We start from the raw sequence: 21,440 nt of genomic DNA on the forward strand, positions 1-21,440 counted from the left end.
ATCGCAAGAACTTTACTTAGTTTCATGATCAAGCAGGGTGACAAATGTTGTACGGCATCTCAATCTCAATGGAAAGAATTTGGATTGAAACTCGTAAATTTAGATCCACGCGTTTCAAATTTACTTATGTCTAAAACTAGACCAAAATCCTAATAGATTTGAAGGAAATTAGTCATCCCCCCCCCCCCCCGGCTTACCTAATAAGTATTCAATATACGGTCTGGAATATCCGTTAAAATGTATTTCAAGTGTTAGAATTTTAGAAATATAAGATTAATTAGAAAATATATATATATATATAATATAGGGGGATAACTAGGACAAGTGTATAAATGTAAAAGAAAATAGTAATTGTTAGTGCCTGTATATATACATGATAAGTTAGGTGAGCCGCAGGTGCGTTAATATGTGACCATAACACATCCGATGTTAATTTGTAAACGTCAAAACAAGGTGATAGTAGATGGGATTCAAATATAATAAAATGAGTTGCATCCAACCACAAATTACAAATAACAAAAATTGCATTCAAGAATTTTGCAGGCCAGGGGACAGTAGATGGAATTCAAATATAATAAAATAAGTTGCATCCAACCACAAATTACAAATAGCAACAAAAGTTACATTCAAGAATTTTGCGCGTACACATGTGCATGTGCAGGCGGTAGGACTCGTCAAACAGAACCATCGAACCCGATCGTCAAATTCAGCATTGTGACTTAAAAAGACGGCTATTTCCATCGGAGGCAGCAAAGTTGGAAACGACGCTGATCCTTCCAGCTTTGTCCACAGGCTGTTTCCAGAACATGCCTGATTCCTGTCCCTCAATAAATCCAAAGTCATGTGGTCCACAGGAGTTGGCATTTCCCGTTTGGAAAGTGCAAGCAACGCTAACGGTAAAGCTCCTAGCATTTGAGCATTTCACCACTGGTGATCATCCAAAGGAATAGCATATTAGCAACCAACCATTAAACGACAGCATTCCACAATCTGGGATGTCCAATATTTTTGAAAAAGTCTGCGGCAAGTTGCTGCGCAAAATGAACTCATCTGGCTTAGCAGCAGCAATAATCTGCATGTTCTTTTGGCAACTAATGATATTAAGGTACGAAGGCTACTTAGGCTAGCGTTGAAAATGAACCGCAGGCGACCTTAAACTTGGCAAAGAAGCTGAATAGGAAAAGGTTGCACGAGGCATCAAGAGCCCAAAATTATGTGAATCTACGAACATGCATGGATGGAAGGGAAGAAGAAGGATTTAAATAATAATAATAGTAATAATAATAAAAAGAACCAGCAGTAAATTATAGTACAACCCGACTAGCAAAGCAATTCAGGTGTCAACGGTACTACTACTATTGATTGATTCAAGCAAAAATAAAGGCGGACGCAGGCCAGAAACTGCCCTATCATATTCAGCGCTCAGACCAAGAAATCACACGAGGAACAAAAGGAACAAAACTTAAAGACCAACAACTGGCTCTGGTTGGCATGGCAGTACTCTGAATTTGCTAAGATCTACGACTGATTTCTTCCGCTGCTATTGAACAACTTTGACGGGGTACCTGTCGATGCAATCCTCCCAGGGACCATTTGGAGCCGGCTTTACATGCCTGAGTGCCTGCCACACCGCACTGTTACACTTGAACCCACTCCCAAATGCAATCTGCCAAATTCGCTGGCCCCTGCGTATTCTTCCCTTGGCCTCGGTGTATGCGAGCTCATACCAAATGGAGCTCGACGAAGTGTTCCCAAACCTGTGGAGGGTCATTCTGGATGCCTCCACATGTTCTGGTAGCAACTGCAGATTCTTCTCCAGCTCATCAATCACAGCCCTTCCCCCAGCATGTATGCAGAAATGATCAAATGCCAGCTTGAAATCAGGGATGTAAGGCTTGATATTCTTCTGGAACAACTTCTTAAGCACCAAAGTGGCGAAAAACAGAAGCTGCTCGCTGATTGGCAGCACGAGGGGACCTAAAGTGGTAATATTGGTCTTAAGAGCCCCGCCAGCAATAGCCATGAGATCTTTGGACAAAGTAACCCCCGTCTTCCCAGCATCATCCTGCTCCTGATAAACACAACGGAAGGCCTTATCATCCGAACCCCGATGAGTCCTCACAACATGGACGAGCCTATACTTGGCCCTCCTCCTATCTACTGACTTGTTAGACAACAATACCGCGGCACCCCCAACCCGGAACAAACAGTTAGGTATCAACATAGCCTTCTTATTACCAAAATACCAATTCTGCGTAATATTCTCTGTACTTACTACCACAGCATACGTATTCCTATGCACTTGCAGCAAATCCTTAGCAAGGTCAACCGCGATAACTCCAGCACTGCACCCCATCCCACCCAAATTAAAGCTCCTAATATTACCCCTCAACTTGTACTTATTCACAATCATAGCCGAAAGCGAAGGCGTGGGATTAAACAAGCTGCAGTTGACAACAAGAATTCCTATGTCCTTGGCCTTAACCTTAGTATTGGCAAACAAATTGTCCAATGCCCCAAACATCACTTGCTCAGCTTCCTCCCTGGCAGCCTGCATAGACGGGCGGGGAGGAACGAAATGCATAGCTTCAGGGACATAAGTCTCATCCCCCAGCCCAGAACGCTCCAAGATCTTCCTCTGAAACTGGAGGGATGATTCATCAAAATCCCCAGTAAGCCTGGAATGCTCCATAAAACTCTCAAATGGAGCTTTAAGCTCATCGGGAGCTCGATAACAAAAATAATCGACCAAGTAAACCGGCCTTGGCCGGGTCATTATATAAACCGTTGACCCGAAAACCAAAATGGCCGAACAAGTGATTACAGAAACCAGATTATACTGCAAATGAAGCCATAATTGGCGAATATCATCTGGGTTCATTTGGGAAGCTTCAATTAATATGATAATCATCACGGGAACCAGACAAAGTGTCAACAAGTGAGAGATCAAGTAGTGGTAGCCCAATTTAACGTACTTCAGATTAACGCTTTGCAAGAAATCGGGTAGTCTCCTGCTTTGCTGGATCTGAACTCCCACCCTGGCACTGGTTCTGGCGGTTGGGTTGGTGTCGGCCGGAGCATTGCCGCCTGCTTCCATTGGCGGTGGGATATTGACGGCTACTCCAAAGCTGGGACTACAAGAAGAATCAGTTGACCGGAAAAAAAAAATTATGGAGTGGTGATTTTGATGATTCCCTTTAAAGATGGTTATGGGAGGGAGGGAGGGGAGGGCAGAATGGGCAGAGCAGATGAATCGAGGATATGAATTGCTACAGTAGTACGTCGGATTTATCCAAATCCAACAAAGCTTTCTGAGACCACGAGAAGAGCTTTGAAGGTGTTCGACTTATTGTAAATGTGAAGAAAAAAAAAAAAAAAAGAGGGCTGCTGCTCTATCCTTCCTGCTTGCTGTAGCTGTGGGCCTGCCGCTGGATGCCGCTGACTCTGAGATTATACCGGTTCGGGTGTCCGAGTTGAGTTGGGTGGATACAGTAGCGGTCAAACAAAATCGTTGAAAATATCTATCACATTTTCCCACAATTTTGATACGGCTTGTCTAATGTATCCATAGGACACTCAATAAAATATTTTTCAAATATTATACTTTTGAAAATATAAGATCAATCAAGGAAAGTAAATAAATACAAAAATAAATAAATAAAATTAAATAGAAAAAATATATAAATGAATGAAAGAATAAGTAATTATTAGTATACATATATATAGTAGGTTAGGTGAACATGAGATGTGTAAACAAGTATTGTAAGAATTCTTAGAAAATTTCATTTTAAAATATTAATTTTATGTCCATTATAAATTCAAATTAATAAAATCCGATTTCTATTTAAGCTTCCGACCACTTTTTAGCCTAAATCATCATATGACTCATATGCACTTATTTTTATATACAAGAAAAATCATATTTCACTTTTTTAGTAGCAAAAATGAATATGGTTTTTGCTAGATTCCAATTTTTTAGGAGAAAAATAAATATGATTTAGATCAAATTCACTTTTTCAGGAGCAAAAGTGATTATTTGCTGAACTTCAAATATGAATCAGGTTATTTGTTGAACTTCAAATGGAATTTAATCTTTCTATTTTTTTTTTTTAAAAATATCATGTATAGGTTATGTGATGAATTCAAGGTAACAAATAATCAAAATTTAAGTTGGGTTAAAATTTTATCAATATGATTTTATAAGGGATGTAAATTTGCTTTTTAAAAATAAAGGATGAAAAATTTTATTTGACAAAATATGAGTGGCATTTTGAACAGTTTTTTCGCTTGGATATACACACACAGAGCCCAATTCTAGTATCCGGAACATAAAAAATAGTTCTAACCTTTGTCAAGTTTTAAATTGTTTTTTGCAGCCATTTAAGGCACTTATTCGGTTACGTCTGTTTCTGTTTGATGTAGACGATAAGGAAAAATAACTTACTTTTAAACGGGAAACGTGCAACGTGCGCTCCCTCCTATGGGCCGAAGGCAGTAAATGACTTAGCGGAAAATGACCGAGTCAGAGATTATTTAACCACCTCTATTAATTGTGTCGTTACAGATGGAATGCAACTAGTACTATTGTTGCGGTCTAATTACTTATTTTGTTTGTACTATACAATAGTCTAATGCTCATTATTCAATCTTTGAGCACGTGAGGGATGATGGAGTTGTGTGCATTGACTTTAGAGAATTGAAAAGATTAGCTTCTAATTGAGATTAATTACCTTTTGATATAGGGTTAATTACATTTACCTCCTCTAAGGTCTAGCCAAACTACCAGTCAAACCTTGAGGTTTAATCAAATAACAGTGAGTGGGTTTGTTTGGATATGGTATTATTTGAAATAATTACTGTAGCACTTTTTATGATGTGATGTATGTGAGATAAAAAGGTGGTTGAAAATATAAAAATGTGGGTTAAAAAATATGTTTATGATGCAAGCGAAATATTATTTGGGATAAATTTTGTATCCAAACACTCCCAGTCTAATCCCTTGACTAAGCAAACGTTTATCAAAAACCCCTTTGCTGCCCTAAGATGTTAGTTAAGGTTTGGCATTCGCCCTCTAATTTCAGCCTCTAATGCAACAATTCACTCACTAAATAATATGCCTTCAAAGAGTTCAAGAGACTAGTTTGAAAATGTAACTATCACTTCCTGAAAAATGTAGTGTAAATTTGTAATTGATGATGATGAGATGCATCATCAATGCAGTTGAAAATGTACCTAATTTGATAACTCCAATAGTTCTCTCTCTTTTTTTTTTTTTTTTTAAAAAAAGCACTACCCAAAGAGTGTTTGGATATATGATTATTTGAAATAATGGTTGTACTTGTATTACAAACACATATTTTTTTTAATAATCTTTCTATTTATTTGATCATATTTTTTATTTCACATATACTATATAAAAAGAAGTTAAGCTTATATGTATTGGCAGTATATATCCTCTATTACAATTGAATGCGTGATATATGAGCAAAATTTAAATTCAAATGAGTTGTCGTATCTTCGACGGTGATAGCAGTGTTATTTAGTTTGGGATAGGTTAATATTTTCTCCGCTACTATGGCAATAATAATAGCCGGCGAAATTGCAAGAGCAAGTAATTACTCGCTGTGCCAATAGCCTTTTGGTTTGTTAGCCACCACCACAATAGACTTTAAAGTCTTGGTTTTGGACATGAGGTTTAGGGGTTCGAATTTTGACTCTCACCTATCACTATTTGTGACTTCTTTCTCCTCCTTCTCTAGTAGATTAGAACAGAGTAGATTATACAAATATTATGTTGTTGTTGAAAAAAAAAATAAAAAATCACCAGCTCATACTTTCAACCGTACAACCCGGTGGGCCGTAGGTTTGTCTCCACATAAATTTAGCAGAGCTGGAGGACGTAGTCCTTCTCGTTTTTGTCTCCAATCCTTTTGTTCTTATTGCTGTCCAGCACTTTCTAAATTTTATCTTCCTCTCCGTCAGTAGGTGTCCGTACATTAATGCAGATATCTGGAAAAATCTCATAAAATATATTGGTATGCAAATGCAAATATTACCACGTCCATGCCATCATACATTATCGTTTCCACACCATCAGTAGAATCAGTACTTGTACTTGATTCATTGACAAGATCCGCATTGCATTGCCTTGCCACCATCAACATCCGAAGTTGCCAGCGAGGTGGAAATTGACCATTTGCCTGCGTTTGTGACGACGAAGTTTCGCATATCATGTCAGAATCTGATTCCAGATCACGACCCGCCCAAAAATTTATGTCTCCAAGGTTTTTGATGTTAGAAAAACTTGTATTTGCTGTATTTTCCAATCCCGTTAAAAACTCTAAGAGTTGTGCCATAGCACTCCCTTGGTCTAGTAGGGTCTGTATACCCACTAACCCCTTCCACAGCCTCCTCAGGCTCCCCTCCCCCTTAAATTAGGATAGAGTAGGTTATACAAATGTATCGTTGCTGACAAAAAAAAAAAAAAAAAGTTATAGAGATTCGAGAATTTAAAAAGTTTTAAATTCAATCTCACAAAATGTAGTTTTGGAGGGTGAAATTTTTTTGGAAAATGGAATTACCAATCAATCAAGCAAAGAAATAACTTGTCCGCATAAATCACTCGGTTGTCTGGAACTATTGAATTTAAAAGGACTGTTGAGAGTAAAACCGATAAACGTCTTCGACGTTATTATACTTCACAATTCACATTTGACTATCCTTTTGTTTTCTCCCAAAAGCAATAATTCACTGAAGAGGACAATCGTCTCAATTTTTGAGTTTAGAATCGCAATATATGCTCAATCGAAAAAAAATGCGCGCGTTTAACCTGCCATTAATATATATTTCTGTAATGCAAATCAGATCGTGTTGGACGATTTTCAGCAATTTCATTAACAAAATTCTCTTTGTAAATATATATATAAAAAAAATGCAATCCAACGTGATTGATTAAGAGCAATGATGATATTGTTAACAAAATTCCTTGTCCTCTGTAATTTTTATAAAAACAAAAAAATGGAGAATGGAGAATAAACTTTGAAGGGAAATTTTTGCTTCAAAGGTTCAGAACAATAATTGGGTCAGATTTTAAAAAGTAGAATGGGCCTCGTACAATTGGGCTAACTAATCTGTTATATTTAGGTTTGTAATATCCAAATTGGGCCATTCTCAACCTCGGTTACCGGTAGCAATTCCGGTTCCGTTATTGGCCAACCCGAAACTGACCTTTTGTTCCTTTGCACCATCCTTCCCTGCATTCTATTGCTGCTCTGCTAGTGGAGGAAGAAAGCTCGACTCCCCAGAGATATGGAACCAAATCCCAACTCAAATTTCAAGGTAAATTATGAATCCTGCTTTTAAATTCAAGGCGGTGGGATGTAGTAGCATTGTTGTTTTGTTTTCTATATTGAAAGTGTTCTGTTTCATTATTGAAGTAGATTTGCTGAAATTTTTGAGATATTCTTGTTACTTCTTGTCGCAGGTAATCTTGGGATCATCTTCTGTTGCCCGCAAAAAGATTTTGGCTGACATGGGATATCAATTTACTACAATGGTATGCCGTGCTGCTTAAGGGATCCCTCCTTTTGTTAGAGTTCTTCAGCTTATGTTTGTGTAGATATTTTCAGTTTGATGGACCTGGTGGTTGTTTTTCTAGTCTGCAGATATAGATGAGAAAGCCATACGGAAAGAAAAGCCAGAGGAGTTGGTCATGGCTCTTGCTGAGGCAAAGGTACATTTTTTGAACTTTTGTTGGAGTTGCAAAAATTTGCTGGGTAAATTCATATGTCAATTTGTTAAGCATTGCAGATGAGGCCTTTCGTTCTTGAAATGGTAAAACTACTTTTTTTTCCTTTTTGAGTGCTCAGTTATGGTGTTTCTGACTCTTTATGAGTGCAAAGAACTTAAGGTGCACTAAAAACTGTACTTTTTCTGCTTAGGTACTTGACTTGTACATTTCTTTTCCTACCCAACACTAAAAGTCATAGGCTTTTTATTGCTGTCTAATATAACTAGACTTTTTTTTTCGATTGAGGTGGTCTAAATTGCAATTGCATCTCAGGCAGATGCCATCATATCAAAATTTCAAAATATTCAAAATGAAGGGAAGGATGTCAAACCCACAATTCTAATTGCTGCAGACACAGTATGTGCCTTATTTTTGTCCGTTTTATTAGTGCTTCCCACTTCGATGATAGTAAGTGCAGCATGTCCCATAACCTGTTACCACAATTTGGTCGAGGATACAACTGAGCCTATGTTTGTAGTTTTAGTCTCCGAAATTGCCTTGCTTTGTGAAATCTTTTTGAGTTAACATCTTATTCTTTCCTGAATTTTCAACCAGAAGATAGATGCATGGGGCAGAGTCATATTTCTATTGCCGGTTTTTGGCCTGTCTCAATGCAGTAGGGATCTCATTTGGTTTTTCTATGCTTCATGAACTGCTTTGATAGGATCATATGGTTTAGGAACTTACTTTAGCTAATCAAACTTTTTATTAGGCAGAAGCCATCATACCAAAGCTCCAAATTGAAGAATACAACATGGATGCTGAGCCAGCACTTCTAATTACATGTGACCAAGTATATCACATCTTCATGAACTTAACATTTTATGGTCATTATGTTTCTTGGATGTTCTTGTTCTTTCTAATTTCTTTGATGTAAGATTTGTCTTTGTCTTCTTTTTATGCTTTAATTTCTAGTAAATTACTGTCAGCGTAACTTATCTACATGCATATATGTGCCATTGATGTAAAAAATGGTTGACTGTGCTTCTTTCTGAGCTTCTTGACTGAAATTTGCTGATATATCATGGTGAGTTTTAGTTTTATTAATTGGTAATATGGTACACTTAAACTGAGAACTTCTTTTTTTGATGTATTATGGATTCCAAAAAACTTGTACATTTGACAACCTGTTGACTTAAAGGTGAAGCTTTTCCTTTAAAGTCTTAGCAGATAGAGGTTGGAAGTTCATAAAGCCCATTAACTGAGCATGGAATGGCAGTTATGGGCTCTATTTCATAGCAACTAAAAAGCAGTTTGAAACTGGGAAAGTCTCCACTATCCACTGAAACATCACATTTTCTTGGTCATCTGTAAAACTTTACACGATTGAATGATGAGAGAGTTGCTTTCAAAGACTTAAGTAACGAGTTTGGTATCTAAATGGCATGTTCGATGTAGTCAGTCAACTTCTTTATGTTTCAAACAGGTTAGATTTTTTATCTAACTGAATTTCTATGTCTTATAAATGTTGCCGATACTCCGTATGGTTTGTATCTGAGATTCTAAACGGCAGTGCACAGTTCTGTTTTACTGCTTCATCAATTAAAAATAGTAATTTGCTTTCAACTGCAAGTTTATTTTATTGTGAGCAACATATTAGCGAGAAACAAAAGTCAGGAGACTTTGGCCAGTTTATCAAGATTATCTATTTGTCCAGTTTCACTACTTATCAAATGGCTTCGTGTGTTCATTTTGCCTAGAAATTGTATAATTATTTTGAAATGTTATTTTTTCGATTATGAATATCTTGTAGAAGATAAATATGCTGTTTCCGTCAAAGCATGCAAGTCAAAGGTGTCTGAATTTTGTTATTCTTGTGTGTTCTTTAATCACCTGTATCTTGGTAAATGTGCTAGCAGTAAAGTATGTGGTAACTAGATGTTTGTAGTCCTCATGCTCTTTGTATCCTTGAGCAAATATGGATTTCAGGTGGTGGGACATGTTTTTTAGAACATTCAGGATTGTCTGATTTCTTTGAGTAGTTTTTTGCTAAATGGAACTTTTGGGTTAATCTTACCACTATATTGAAATGATTTGGAGGTGGTGGTATATGAAGGTAATATCAGGGAAAAGCCATCCAGCAAAGATGAAGCACGCCACTACATTAAAGGTAAACCTTCCTAATCTTGCAGATCCTTGCTATAAATTCTTCAATTGTTTTGGCAGCCTTAAGTGGTAACATTGTAGGTTACTCTGGGGGATGTGCTGCTACTGTAAGTTCTGTTGTTATTACCAACCTCAAGTCAGGAATCAGAAAAGGAGAATGGGACAAAGTGGAGGTACGATTTTAATCAATTTTAGTTAATAATTCATTTTGAAGTCCAGTGGCAGATACTTTACATGACTTCAAGAAGATTTATACAGAAACATTTCAAATATACTTGATCTAATATGCATTGCCTTGCAAAACTTATAGAGTACATTAGTCGCATCAAATGAAGTACATGCATTGGCTTTTTTAGCTGAGCTTTGTCAACCAGATAGACTTGCTACTGCTAGAATGGATTCTTAGTCAGCTTGTTTCTCTAGAAGAACTAGAATTCCATCACCTGTTAGGCTGTTACTCTTTTGTTGGAGAACACTCAGGACAGAACTTTTAGCTCAATATATGCATGTATTTCTATACAAAGCTTTTGGTTTGGAGCTTTTAGTGGTATGGAGCTCTGTTATTGAGTGATTTTGAACTTAGTGAAACTGATGCATAATACATTCTCCTAAGGAGCCACTTTTGGTTGGTGTCAACTTAGATGAGCAGGGTGCCCTCTCTGATTTGTGGGGGTTGCTTACTTGTACTTTTGTTTTCCAAATCCTTGTGATTTACCTTTATGAAAGTCAACCATGTGATGAATGATGATCTCTTGCAGATACGTTTCCAGGACATACCAGATCAAGTGATAGACAGCTTGGTACATGACCTTTATCCAACCTCCTGCATATTTATTTGTTATTTGATGAGCATAATGATGTGCTTTGTTTGTTTTTGAAGATCAAGGAGGGAAATGTGCTGAATGTTGCTGGGGCACTAATCATCGAACATCCCCTTATATTGCCATACGTAAAAGAAGTGGTTGGTTTCTATTTGTCTGCAAGCTTTCTATGATTTTCATGAAGTTTTAATTGAGATGGCATCTGATTAATTTCTACATGCTTTTGACAGAAAGATATGGGAGTCAAAATTGAATACAACCTGAAGGGTTATCTACCCAAATAGTGTCTTTTTTATTGGAAATTAAAAAAAAAAAGGAGAAATATTGTTGGCTTTAATTTTTTTTAGAAGTATAGAATTTGACTCGGTTATCTAAGAAACGTTTATTTCTTCTCCCTTTCAGCAAATTTCAAATTTCTCCGTCTCCCTTCTTCAACAAAACAACAACTTTTCCCTCTTTCTGCCTTTCTTGGTTTGCCCTATGTGCCCTTTTCCAACCGAGTTTGGTTCTTTTTTTGTCATTATATTGGCTGCTTTGCCATCCAATGGCGAAATTTTGGATACATTTCATAGGGTGATTTTTTTTTTTCTCAAATTTAAAAATTGATTTGTCATTGTAGAAGGGGCACGTACAATAAGCAGTGTGTCTTGACTTTGTGACTCTGACTGGCCATCATGTTCTGAGAAGATTAATTTTTGGGTTTGTCATTTGTTGTTTTCTCATCTTTTCTTATGATAAGATTAGTATTATGGTCCTCTTTTTTGTTATCTTGGATCTCTTTTGTTTCTGACAAAGGAAGTCAATTTCTCTATTAAAAGCGAGTAACAGTTTTTAAAAAAAAAAAAAAATTCTGACAAGAAAAGCAATATTTGGATAAATAACCTCCTCAATGCCCAGCCACTGCAACCCTCCCACAGAGAGAGAGAGAGATGGAAATGGCAAAGAACTTCTTGCGGTTGACCAATGGTATTTGGTTAATATAAACTAGCTCTCAGCCTCTCACCATTGTAGCGTCATTATAAAATTTCTCCCGTAATAGAATTCGTTGTGTTTGTCTGTAATGGGCCTGCATAGATGATACGGCTTTCTTTCATTGCTTGGAGCATTACCAGAAACCTTTCCAGCTGTGTTTCTAGATGGTATCCTCACTTGTTCAGATTCTTCAGACTAGGATCATGTTGTCTTGCTGAGGAAATACCGAAAAAGATTAGGATCCCGTCTATTTAGGAGGTTTAAGTCCTTTGGTAAGGCAAACTCTGCTTTTGATGTCAATGCCTCCAAAGATCTGCATCTACATCACTTTTCTGTCGTTTCTTGGGCACTTGTTTTTGGTTCTTTGCTTACCAAAGGTGGTAATCACCTCTGCTTTTGGCAGGTGGGGGCGACTGATAGCGTGATGGGACTCCCCAAAACTCTTACAGAGAGATTGATAAAGGAGGTTCTGTAGAAGCCTTTTGAGTTTGCTGGAGGCTGGATCCCGCGTGTGCATTTTTTTTGTCAATGCTCTCATGATTTTGTGTATGAAGCTGCATTCTCGCCACCATGTCTCTTGTACTATGTTTTTAACATCTTGCGATAGAATGAGAAAGGTTGTCGTTTGCCTTTGGAACTCGAGCATCATCACCTACAACAGAATCCCTTCCAAAGCTGAATTTTGTTGCGAGAAGGAAAGAATAAATGGGAATGCCGCCTTGTATTTCAGTAAGATGATTAGAAATGCAGGCTTCTCGTTTCTTTTTTCACTCTGAGACTGAGTACGCTTAAGAATTCGTAAGAATTATAGACATTGATATCGTGCGTGCCTTTCTCCGATGTTCGGTGATTTTAGGGAACTGAAGGATAGAATTTCCCCCTCCATTGCTTCCCTTGTAGTCGTTTTCAAAGGGCGGGGATTGAGTTCTGAAAGGCTGCAGTGGTTATTAAGCCTAATTCTAGAAATCTAAACCTTTGTTACCTTACTGGCAGTTGGGATTTTCTATGCCACTATTCGGTGCCAAATTTAGTGTCAATTCCACTTATCACGTGATGATAGAAGAAATTTAAATAAATAGCACATGATAAATTAAATAAACAAGACACTTGACATAAATATAGAAGTGGCACTGAATTGTCACTGGAAAAGTGGCATTGAGGATCCGGTGTGCTTTACCGGTAGTTTTATGACTTCGATCATCTAGTCCGATGCCATGGGTCGCATTTCATTATGTTGAATGTTGCTGATACCCGTAATTTTAATCTAGTGGTTAAAATTGAGTTCAAGTTGTCAATAAAATAGGCTCTTGGCTGTCGTCAACTCGCATGAGAAAGGTATTGAACGCTGATACTGTTGCCAACATCTAATCCACAAAAATAACAAGGAAAGAAAAAGTTTAGAATGGCAAAATTGGGTTCTAGATTTATACCTGAAGGGTTATACATTTGACACAAAGATAAGCTATTACATTACTGGCACTGTCTCTTTTATTGTATAGGTATAGGTAGACATTGGTTGCAAGCCCCCTTCCTGTGCTTATCTCCTTCAGTAATCACATCGCTCAGGATCTTGGATCGGGAGTCCAGTCATTGCAGAAGGCATGTAATTCTAATTAGCATGAACGCAAGGAAAATATGAAGATGACACGTTTATGATTCTCAGAATTTCAGAGTTCGGGCCAACCTCAACCATTATTTTTTCTTTTCTAAATCCATCATTATCAAGCGAATGATATATGTACATGTGTATATAACTTTTAGAATAGTGATCTTTGTCACATAACTATTGTTCTTATATCCATGAAGATATAGCCAATTAGATGTAAGGAAGTTTTGATATCCAATTTTTAGTACCTCTATAGATTTAGTCCTTGAAGTCCTGACAAAAGTAAATCTAGTTCCAATGTTTTCTACAAGTACAATTTTAGCACATAAAGTTTTGACAAGAGCATATCTGGTCCTACATGTATCCAATTTAAAGCAAAATTAAGACATTTGAATAATATTTTCAACTACTAATAGAATTTTATCATGTCCAATCATGTGTCCATTAAATTAAATTTAAAAAAATAAAAACTACATTAATAGCTAATTTAAACAACAAAAATTGAAGACTAATAACTTACGTGCTAACTGACAAAAAAATTATTTTAAACTACAAAATTGAAGCTAATTGGAGCACCCAATTCGTCGATCTAAAACTCGTTTTTATTCTCTATCCCCCACTATTCCCAAGCAAAATACTCTAATGCGTAACTTTTGTGTATAGTTTAACAAATTTTCTTTCTTTCTCTTTTTGGTTTTTCATTAATTAGTTACTAACGTGCCATGGCGTAAATTATTCTTAATGTTCAAGGTTAATTGCTATTCTTCTTCTTTTTAGGAAGTTTAATTTAACAAACATATGATTGCACGTGACTGATTTCGTTAGTGACTCGCAAAATCTATCAATTATCCTAAATCTTATTCAAATTGGTAACATTAAGGACCAGATTTATTTTTAGAACTAATTTAAGGACTAATATCATACTAGATACCAAACATTAGAGCCTGTATTTATTTTTGCTGAAACTTTAAAGACTAAAATCACATAGGTGCAACCAAACTTGCTTCTTTTTTTTTTTTTTTTTTTTAGCATAATATATCCAAAATTGCATTGAGAACCAAGATTACTGGTGATCAATTAGAGTAGGTGGTTAGCGTTTTGAAGATTGTAGGAAGGCATAGCTGCTGATCAATCATAATCACCAATTCGTCATGCATGCAAGATTACGTGAATCGCAGCGCTGGTAATTTCACAGCCGTAAATGGTTGCCGAGTCATTTACATCTTCCATTTTCTCCAGTTACACATCATACATGCAGGTTGATTATGTCAGTAATCTTTATATGATTAGGTCTTTAACTCATTTTCTCAAACATAAATACTTGATTATCAGGATTTGATCTTGTTTCTTATTTCATAGATGCGATGGAAGAAGAAAGATATAACACAGAAATTTGCAGCTAAACTTGAATTCTTTTGACATCAGCACAATAGGGGAAAGCTTTAAGTCACTTTTCAATGACTCTTCTATATGCAAAAGAACATAAAAATAAGGTACAATGATTTGATGGAAGACAAACTGATAAAGGACAAAGTCACAAGGTATCCTAATTGTCATTTCATTATTGCATTTGTTCAAGAGACGAAAGTAACCGACTTTGGATCCTTTGTCCTTGCTTTATTGCAGCTTCAGATACTTCATCCTGGAAAAGGAAGACATATTATCAGTCACCTGTATATTTGAGAGATATGTAGCTTCGAGGCTAGAAATTAGCTCCGTAGCGAATATTAGAAGTTCAAAAGATGTAGCACTATCTATGCAATCAGATACTGCAGATCATGGAAGGGATGTCGAAATCAGCACCGTCTGATAAATATGCAACATGGAAACGAGTAGTCGCACATTAAGATGATTAGTTACCTTTGTTCCTCGTGCATATATTGATATTCCTTATTGCTATTTCCATTGGAACTGTAATTGGGAAGAGGCACTTTCCCTGACTCGATATGATTTATGTCTTGCACAAGCATTTCATAGTGCCTCTTCACTTCTTCCACTGTCTTCCCACCCACAGCCTTGGCCAAATTGTGGAATCGGTCTGGAGTATCCTTGTCATAGGTGGCCAATGCATTCTCAAACAGCTTGTTTTGCTTAGCGGTCCATGTCGAGTTTGAGGCCATTGTTCAAGAAGAGTTAATCGGAGGTGATGGAAATTGTGAACGAGGAGGAAACTACTATTGCTTATTCTTATGTGAATGAGCTTAGAATGGTCACTCTATTTATAGCAGTGGAGGATAGATACAGCCAGGGCCTGGTGGGCTCCGATGAGGTGCTTTTCGCGCAGCTATATGATGTCTTCTGGCAAATCAGGAGAATTTGTTATGATCCATGTGATTAACTGCACTTGCCAAACATTGGCTTTGCTTAGAACAATTAAAACCAAGAAAAACACAAGTCCAGACAGGCTTCTCTTTCATCAAGAAAAAGTTGCTCTTTTTCCTACTTTCACCTCATCATATCTGTTTAGTAGAGTAAAATGCATCTCGACAAGGTGGGTCCAAGTGAAAACAACGGCCAATCCTGCGGCTGTTTGTACTAAAGCTCACGGGCACAATGTGGCCCAGGTTTCATTTTCCATGTTTTTACAGAGTGAGATCAAGCTGTGCATCTTCTTTGTTTGGCAACTAAAGTACCTTTCTATGCTGGACGGTTTCCATTCTAGTAGATTTTGAAACGTATTGTGGCTGTACTTCTTTACCATAACCCGAATGCTTGGCAAGGATCCAAATTCCTAATGTACTTTAGCTGGCCGGATTAGTGCGTGGAACAGTTGTTGTTCATGCATTCAACCAGTTAAATGATTTTCCCTTTTTTAGCTCATCACTGAGCAGCCATATCACTTAAATTCTGCATTTTAAATCTTTTGTGGTAAAAAACCTACGGTCGAATATATCTTTCCATAACAAAAATATGTCCAGTATAAAGGTTGAGATAGAAGTCTGAATCAATGCGTGCATAACGTTCAAAAGATTGTGTTGACTGTACAAAGAAACGATGATCTTTACCAAATAATTTTCTTTTAACGGTGCTTGCTAGAGTATTTTATTATCCTCTGACTCTTATACATACAGATCCTGGTCCTTGATGCGTGAGAGATCGTACACTTTATATCTGTAATTTGTTATTATTATTTTTCCCCAAGATCAACTACATGGTGCAGGTCTTTTGGTTTGAAGAAGGAAAAAACTAAAAAATTGTAGCCAAAGTCAGAACTGTCTTGCAAGAAATGGACTTGTCACTGTGGTGTAAATCTGGCAGTAATCAAACATTAGAATAAGCTTATGTCCATGACTAATCTACAAGCATTCACTATCATCAAGTCCGTCTCCTTAAACCTACGACTGAAGATTAGACTCAGATATGAAGTTGTAACAAATTATTATTTTCAGTTTCTTTTTTCTCTATGAGATCGTCTTTCTCACCCCAATTTGCAATAGGAGCAGAAACATTATCTAGCACTGACCATTTTCCTTGAGTTCAAGAATGACGACTTGAGAAACGTAAAGGATTTGTTCTGTTGATTAATTTTGCAGCAGCTAAGGCAACAGGAAAAGGAAACACTTGATGATTCTGCTTGTGTTGCTGGATTTAACCCTAAGCACTTAAGCATATGGAGTATAGATTAAGACCAGAATGCTATCCTGCCCTCTTGTTCACTGTAAGCCATTGAAAACACTGCTGAACGAGATTAGGAAGATTTATCCTGTCAAGCGCCAACTTGTTACTGAGCTCAAAAACAGTAATTTTTGGTCCACCAATCCCTGTAATTAACTAAAATTTTCAAATTAACCAGAAACTGGTCCATGGAGGTACATTGCAATCCTGCTTCTAGATGGAATCCTTATCATCCACGTGGATGTCCAGTAAAATTTCATCTTTGTGGATGTTAGACCTTTATCTCCCATAAGCTTTATGAACAATTTTCCGTTGCCATGGCCCTAGACTGCAAGTTGGTCTAGACCTTTGATTCCATATTGATTCTTTTGTGACTAAGACTCCATGGATTCAGCAATGTTACATGATGAGAATTGTTGACTTTTGAAAAAGAAATTCTACAAAGAAGGCATGGCTTATTCATTTGATCCTGAGAACGTCGATAAACTCCATGAGATAACTGGTTGTAGAAAGAAGTCGTGATGGAATATAAGTAATGACAACTGATACTCAATCAGGGAATGGCCTTTACATACATTGCTGGAGGCTAAAATAATTTGCAGTGCCAGTATTTTCACACTATTTAGGAGTTCAGAGACTCAAAGTGCTACACATACCTACAGGCTTGAACGATCCCAAGCTAATGTTGTAATTGGTTGCTCTTCCATTAGAACTTTGACCTCTAATTTGGGATCCAATTATAAATCTTTAGACTGTTAGTACTTGTATCAGATATCGGGTTTCAACATCAGTAGAAGTATTGTCCTGCCCAAGTTTTTTAAGCACTTGACCAAGATATGATTTGTATTCTAGCAGCAATGCATATCTGATGAAAGTGAGTTCCAACAACATTAGTGGAACAATTCTTAAAGGTGATAGTCAAGAGATACACCAGGGTACTGATATCTGATTCCTTATCATCCTTGATCATATGCAGCAGAAAGTCCTTTGCAGATACCAATCCTTTCACTTTCAAAATCTTTCAGAAAACTTTGCCTACTTTCTTCGTGGTTCCTGACTCTCCGCTTACAAGTTGAAGGATAGATGGATACCCTCAGTCCCAATGGTCCAAGATGTAAACTTTTGATTCCTTTGGAGATTCTTCAGACTGATTCGAAGATTAAGTGTGTTGCCTACCAATCTTGTCCTTATTCATATAGGTTTTACAAAATCATGTTCAGAGTTGCAAAAGTGGAAATTCCTCATTTGTTCAGGGAAAGGACCTTGATCTTTTGGGGGGCCAAAGTTAAAAAAGTATAGCTTTTGATGACCAACAAATCATATTAGAACTTTTCTTGATATTAGATGTAATTAGCCAATTCTTTTCAGAGCAGTTCATGCTGAAATACCAGAGAATAGTTACAAAAGCATGTTGGCATATGAAAGGATGTCAAAGCTGATCCCCACCTACTTATCCACTTGGGCTGCCTCCACCAAAACCAAACTTGCCCACAATTTGAATTTTTTCAGTATTCAAACTTCGTACTTGATAGTTCGTTTAAGCAAAGAAGGGGTTAAATAACAAACGAATGAATGTTCCTAGTTTTTCTCAAATTTTCGATGCAAGTTGAACTACTTACACATCTCCGCTTTGCTTAGCACTGAATCTGTTGAGGATAATATCAGAAGGATTATCTAATGGAACTGTCAGCTAGGAAGGTGATAAAAAGTGCAGAATTTTCCAGCCCGGAATGAATAGAGAGAACCTAACATCCCATGCATCAGGGATAGATCCGGGAATTGTCTAGGACCCAAAAAAATGAAGGTTGATTTGACAAGCAGATACTGTACGAAGATTCAGCAGGGCCTCCTTCAAGGGTAAGATAAGGATTCTTGCCTCTTTATGCTATCTTTGGTACTGAGATTCATCACATAAAACAAGGAGGTAAATAAAAATTTTCTACCCACCTTTTATTTCTCAGCTGAAATACTTGTAATACGGAAAAGCAATTCTGAAATGTCCTTATACTATGACGTAGCCCATGAACCATATCCAAGCAAAATATTTCTGTGATCAGGTGATTTTAAGGTTGCTTACAGAGATAAATAATCTATAGCTCACAGAGTGGCATTGCCATTTTTATCTTCCTGCAGCTATCACAGAATGCAGAAAGAAGACAATAAATTCATTATGCTCAGAAAAGCACGTGGATGGCTTTCTCTTTTCAGTGGAAGACCTGAGAATATGTGGAAGTCTTTCATGTCAGTTCAGAGTTCAAAAGTTTGTCCCCTTGCCAAAGTAGAAGGTCAAATTGCTGCTTTGGCAATGTACTTTTGGAACCATTTGAAATCAGCTGATCGTCAGGATAAAAGCCTAACAGGCTAGTGTTAAGGTCTTATTAAACTGGCTACTAATGTAGTCACATATGAAGCTATTTACACATACTTTCCATCACTAGAATGAGACTTCAGCATTTAGGTCCCAAACTAAACCCTGCATGCAGCTCCTTATTTTCCTAGATTGCCTTGGACTGATCAACTGATCATAATGTTGAACAATATGAACAACGCTACTAGCATCGAGTCTAGGGGAGCAAATTAGGAGAGACAAAGCTAATTAATCTCATTAAAACTGCTCTTTTTTTTTCAGTCAATTGTAGACGAATATTAAATAGTTTCATAAGAGAAAGGACGAAGTCTTGGAAATAACAGAACCTAAAGGGAACCATGCATGCTTCCTCAAAAACCCGAGAACAATGAACAGAAGCCCGTGACAAGCGTAAGCCCAGCATCCTACTGAAAACATTTTTTACTTTTTCTAAAAAGGCTCTGTCCAAATCCATTTGGTTTTTTCAGTTTCTTTCTTGTACACCATATAACAAAATACGTTTGGGCCCTCTTACCCGATCCCGAACGATTGGTTTCAAGCGTAGCAAAGTGGGTATCAGTTTTTTAGCATGGTACATAAGGACTCGGGGTACCTTTGAGCCCATTGAAGCATTAGGATTATGATAGCCAAGCATTCCCAAGTCCATGTTCATATGCATCCTTAGTCTAGCAATCAAGATTGAGATCGAAAAAGTTAAAAAAAATTCGGAGTTCAAATTACACTGGCTCTGTTTGGATTGTAAATTATTTGAGATATTTTTACTGTAGTATTTTTTGTGATTTGATGTATGTGAGATAAAAAGATAATTGAAAAGATAAAAAGATGTGTTGAAAATTGTAATGATAATGTAAGCAAATAATCCTCTATCTACTATGTGTATGTTTCTTTTTCCATAATTTGTAACTTATAGAAATTGTTGTAACAAGTAGCGGTAGGCCGTCGCAACAAACTAATCAAATTAATAAGAACTTTTTGCAATGGAATTTCAATTATGGATTCTGATTTCGCTTTTGCAAATTAATTTATTGACCAATAAAGAGTCAACATTAAATTGAGTCATATTACAAACCTTTTGCAAATTAATTTACTGAGCAATGAAGAGTCAACCTTAAATCGAGTCATGTTAGAGTTTGGGGTGGGCACGGGTCGGGTACCCGTCCCTAACAAGATATAGCTGACTCGATCATAAAATATCAGATCAGCCATTTTGCGATCCTAACCACTCCTAATGTTTTCGGGTACTCGAAAAAAAGGGGCGGGTCATAGGGTACCCGTCCCTAAAAAAAACTATTTTCCAATAAAAAAAATATTTTTCACTTAATATCAACATATTTTTCAATAAAAAAAAATATGCTTTCCAATTAACATTGGTAGATATATTATAATCAAAATTCATGCATCACCATTCTCACACATTTTATCCAATAATCAAACCGATTTTATAAATTTAGTACATATTAGAATTATAATATCTAATAGATAAAACGAAATTTTATAATAATTTTGAGTACATCACCATTCTCACGCATTTCATTCTTCTATAACATAACAAACACAAGAATAATAAGTGTATGGCAACTTTTCCAACTTTTCCAAGTATAACAAACACAAGGATAAAATGAAGTTTTATAATAATTTTGAGTATATCATCATTCTCACGCATTTCATCCTTTTACAACATAACAAACACAAGAATAATAAGTATATAGCAACTTTTCCAACTTCCTTAAGGATATTATGGTACAAGATTGCATCCAAAATGAGTCGATTATGGAATCATGTCCGGAAAAGAATTGAACAGAGTTAATAATTTTTGAAGAAAATATAACCAAAATAATCTTGAAAAATTTTCCCCAACTTTCTCACATCTTTGGAATAGACCTTGTTGCATTAAAGGTGATGAAAAAGAAAAACAAAATTCTTGCACTAAAATAAAGGAAACAAATTTAAGAGACACAAATGTTTTAATTATCTAGCTAACAGAAAATTGGAGCTCCAAACACAAATTTTTGATTGAATTGATCAAAATTTTACAGAAAAGATCGATAGAAGAAGAATAAAAATGAAAAATGATAAAAGGGATGAACAATTTTTATGATAGAGTTTCACAAATTTTTCTTTGTTTTATTCATTTGGTTCAGGTTTCACCAAAAATATTCACTT

At 36.5% G+C, this 21,440-nt stretch overlaps 3 protein-coding genes across 7 annotated transcripts; 1 reads left to right on the plus strand and 2 right to left on the minus strand.

Moving 5' to 3' along the window:
- Positions 1–1,257: 1,257 nt before the first annotated feature.
- On the minus strand, positions 1,258–3,432 carry LOC113712741 (3-ketoacyl-CoA synthase 4-like). Its single transcript, XM_027236288.2, has one exon. It carries the CDS (start codon positions 3,095–3,097, stop codon positions 1,541–1,543), a length of 1,557 nt encoding a protein of 518 aa, XP_027092089.1. The 5' UTR covers positions 3,098–3,432; the 3' UTR covers positions 1,258–1,540.
- A 3,734-nt stretch (positions 3,433–7,166) lies between these two features.
- Positions 7,167–12,458, plus strand: LOC113710953 (uncharacterized). 5 transcript variants are annotated; one of them, XR_011821985.1, is made up of 12 exons: positions 7,167–7,338; positions 7,484–7,555; positions 7,658–7,732; positions 8,063–8,146; positions 8,502–8,582; positions 9,830–9,899; positions 9,977–10,068; positions 10,654–10,695; positions 10,776–10,856; positions 10,947–11,682; positions 11,829–11,960; positions 12,092–12,458. XR_011821985.1 is itself a non-coding variant. In XM_027234043.2 (10 exons), exons 1-10 carry the CDS (start codon positions 7,309–7,311, stop codon positions 12,161–12,163), a joined length of 699 nt encoding a protein of 232 aa, XP_027089844.1. In that variant the 5' UTR covers positions 7,168–7,308; the 3' UTR covers positions 12,164–12,458. The 5 variants fall into 5 exon arrangements, 3 of the variants coding, with proteins under 3 accessions (XP_027089844.1, XP_027089846.1, XP_027089847.1); XR_011821984.1 differs by lacking the exon at positions 11,829–11,960; XM_027234043.2 differs by lacking the exons at positions 10,947–11,682; positions 11,829–11,960 and having other exon boundaries at positions 7,168–7,338.
- A 2,217-nt stretch (positions 12,459–14,675) lies between these two features.
- Positions 14,676–15,469, minus strand: LOC113710911 (protein RADIALIS-like 3). Its single transcript, XM_027233984.2, has 2 exons — positions 15,155–15,469; positions 14,676–14,936 (listed from the first exon to the last, which is right to left on the minus strand). Exons 1-2 carry the CDS (start codon positions 15,412–15,414, stop codon positions 14,912–14,914), a joined length of 285 nt encoding a protein of 94 aa, XP_027089785.1. The 5' UTR covers positions 15,415–15,469; the 3' UTR covers positions 14,676–14,911.
- Positions 15,470–21,440: the final 5,971 nt, after the last annotated feature.

The sequence above is a fragment of the Coffea arabica genome, chromosome 10e (assembly GCF_036785885.1).
Source record: "Coffea arabica cultivar ET-39 chromosome 10e, Coffea Arabica ET-39 HiFi, whole genome shotgun sequence".
Classification (NCBI taxonomy): domain Eukaryota; kingdom Viridiplantae; phylum Streptophyta; class Magnoliopsida; order Gentianales; family Rubiaceae; genus Coffea; species Coffea arabica.

Bases quoted from the DNA above. Each gene is read 5' to 3' on its own strand.
- LOC113712741 (XM_027236288.2), bottom strand. From the start codon at position 3,097: ATGGAAGCAGGCGGCAATGCTCCGGCCGACACCAACCCAACCGCCAGA.
- LOC113710953 (XM_027234043.2), top strand. From the start codon at position 7,309: ATGGAACCAAATCCCAACTCAAATTTCAAG. The intron at 8,147-8,501 runs GTATGTGCCTTA...ACTTTTTATTAG, and splicing joins TTCTAATTGCTGCAGACACA to GCAGAAGCCATCATACCAAA. The intron at 9,900-9,976 runs GTAAACCTTCCT...GTAACATTGTAG, and splicing joins AGCACGCCACTACATTAAAG to GTTACTCTGGGGGATGTGCT.
- LOC113710911 (XM_027233984.2), bottom strand. From the start codon at position 15,414: ATGGCCTCAAACTCGACATGGACCGCTAAGCAAAACAAGCTGTTTGAG. The intron at 14,937-15,154 runs GTAACTAATCAT...TTCCTTTTCCAG, and splicing joins TATATGCACGAGGAACAAAG to GATGAAGTATCTGAAGCTGC.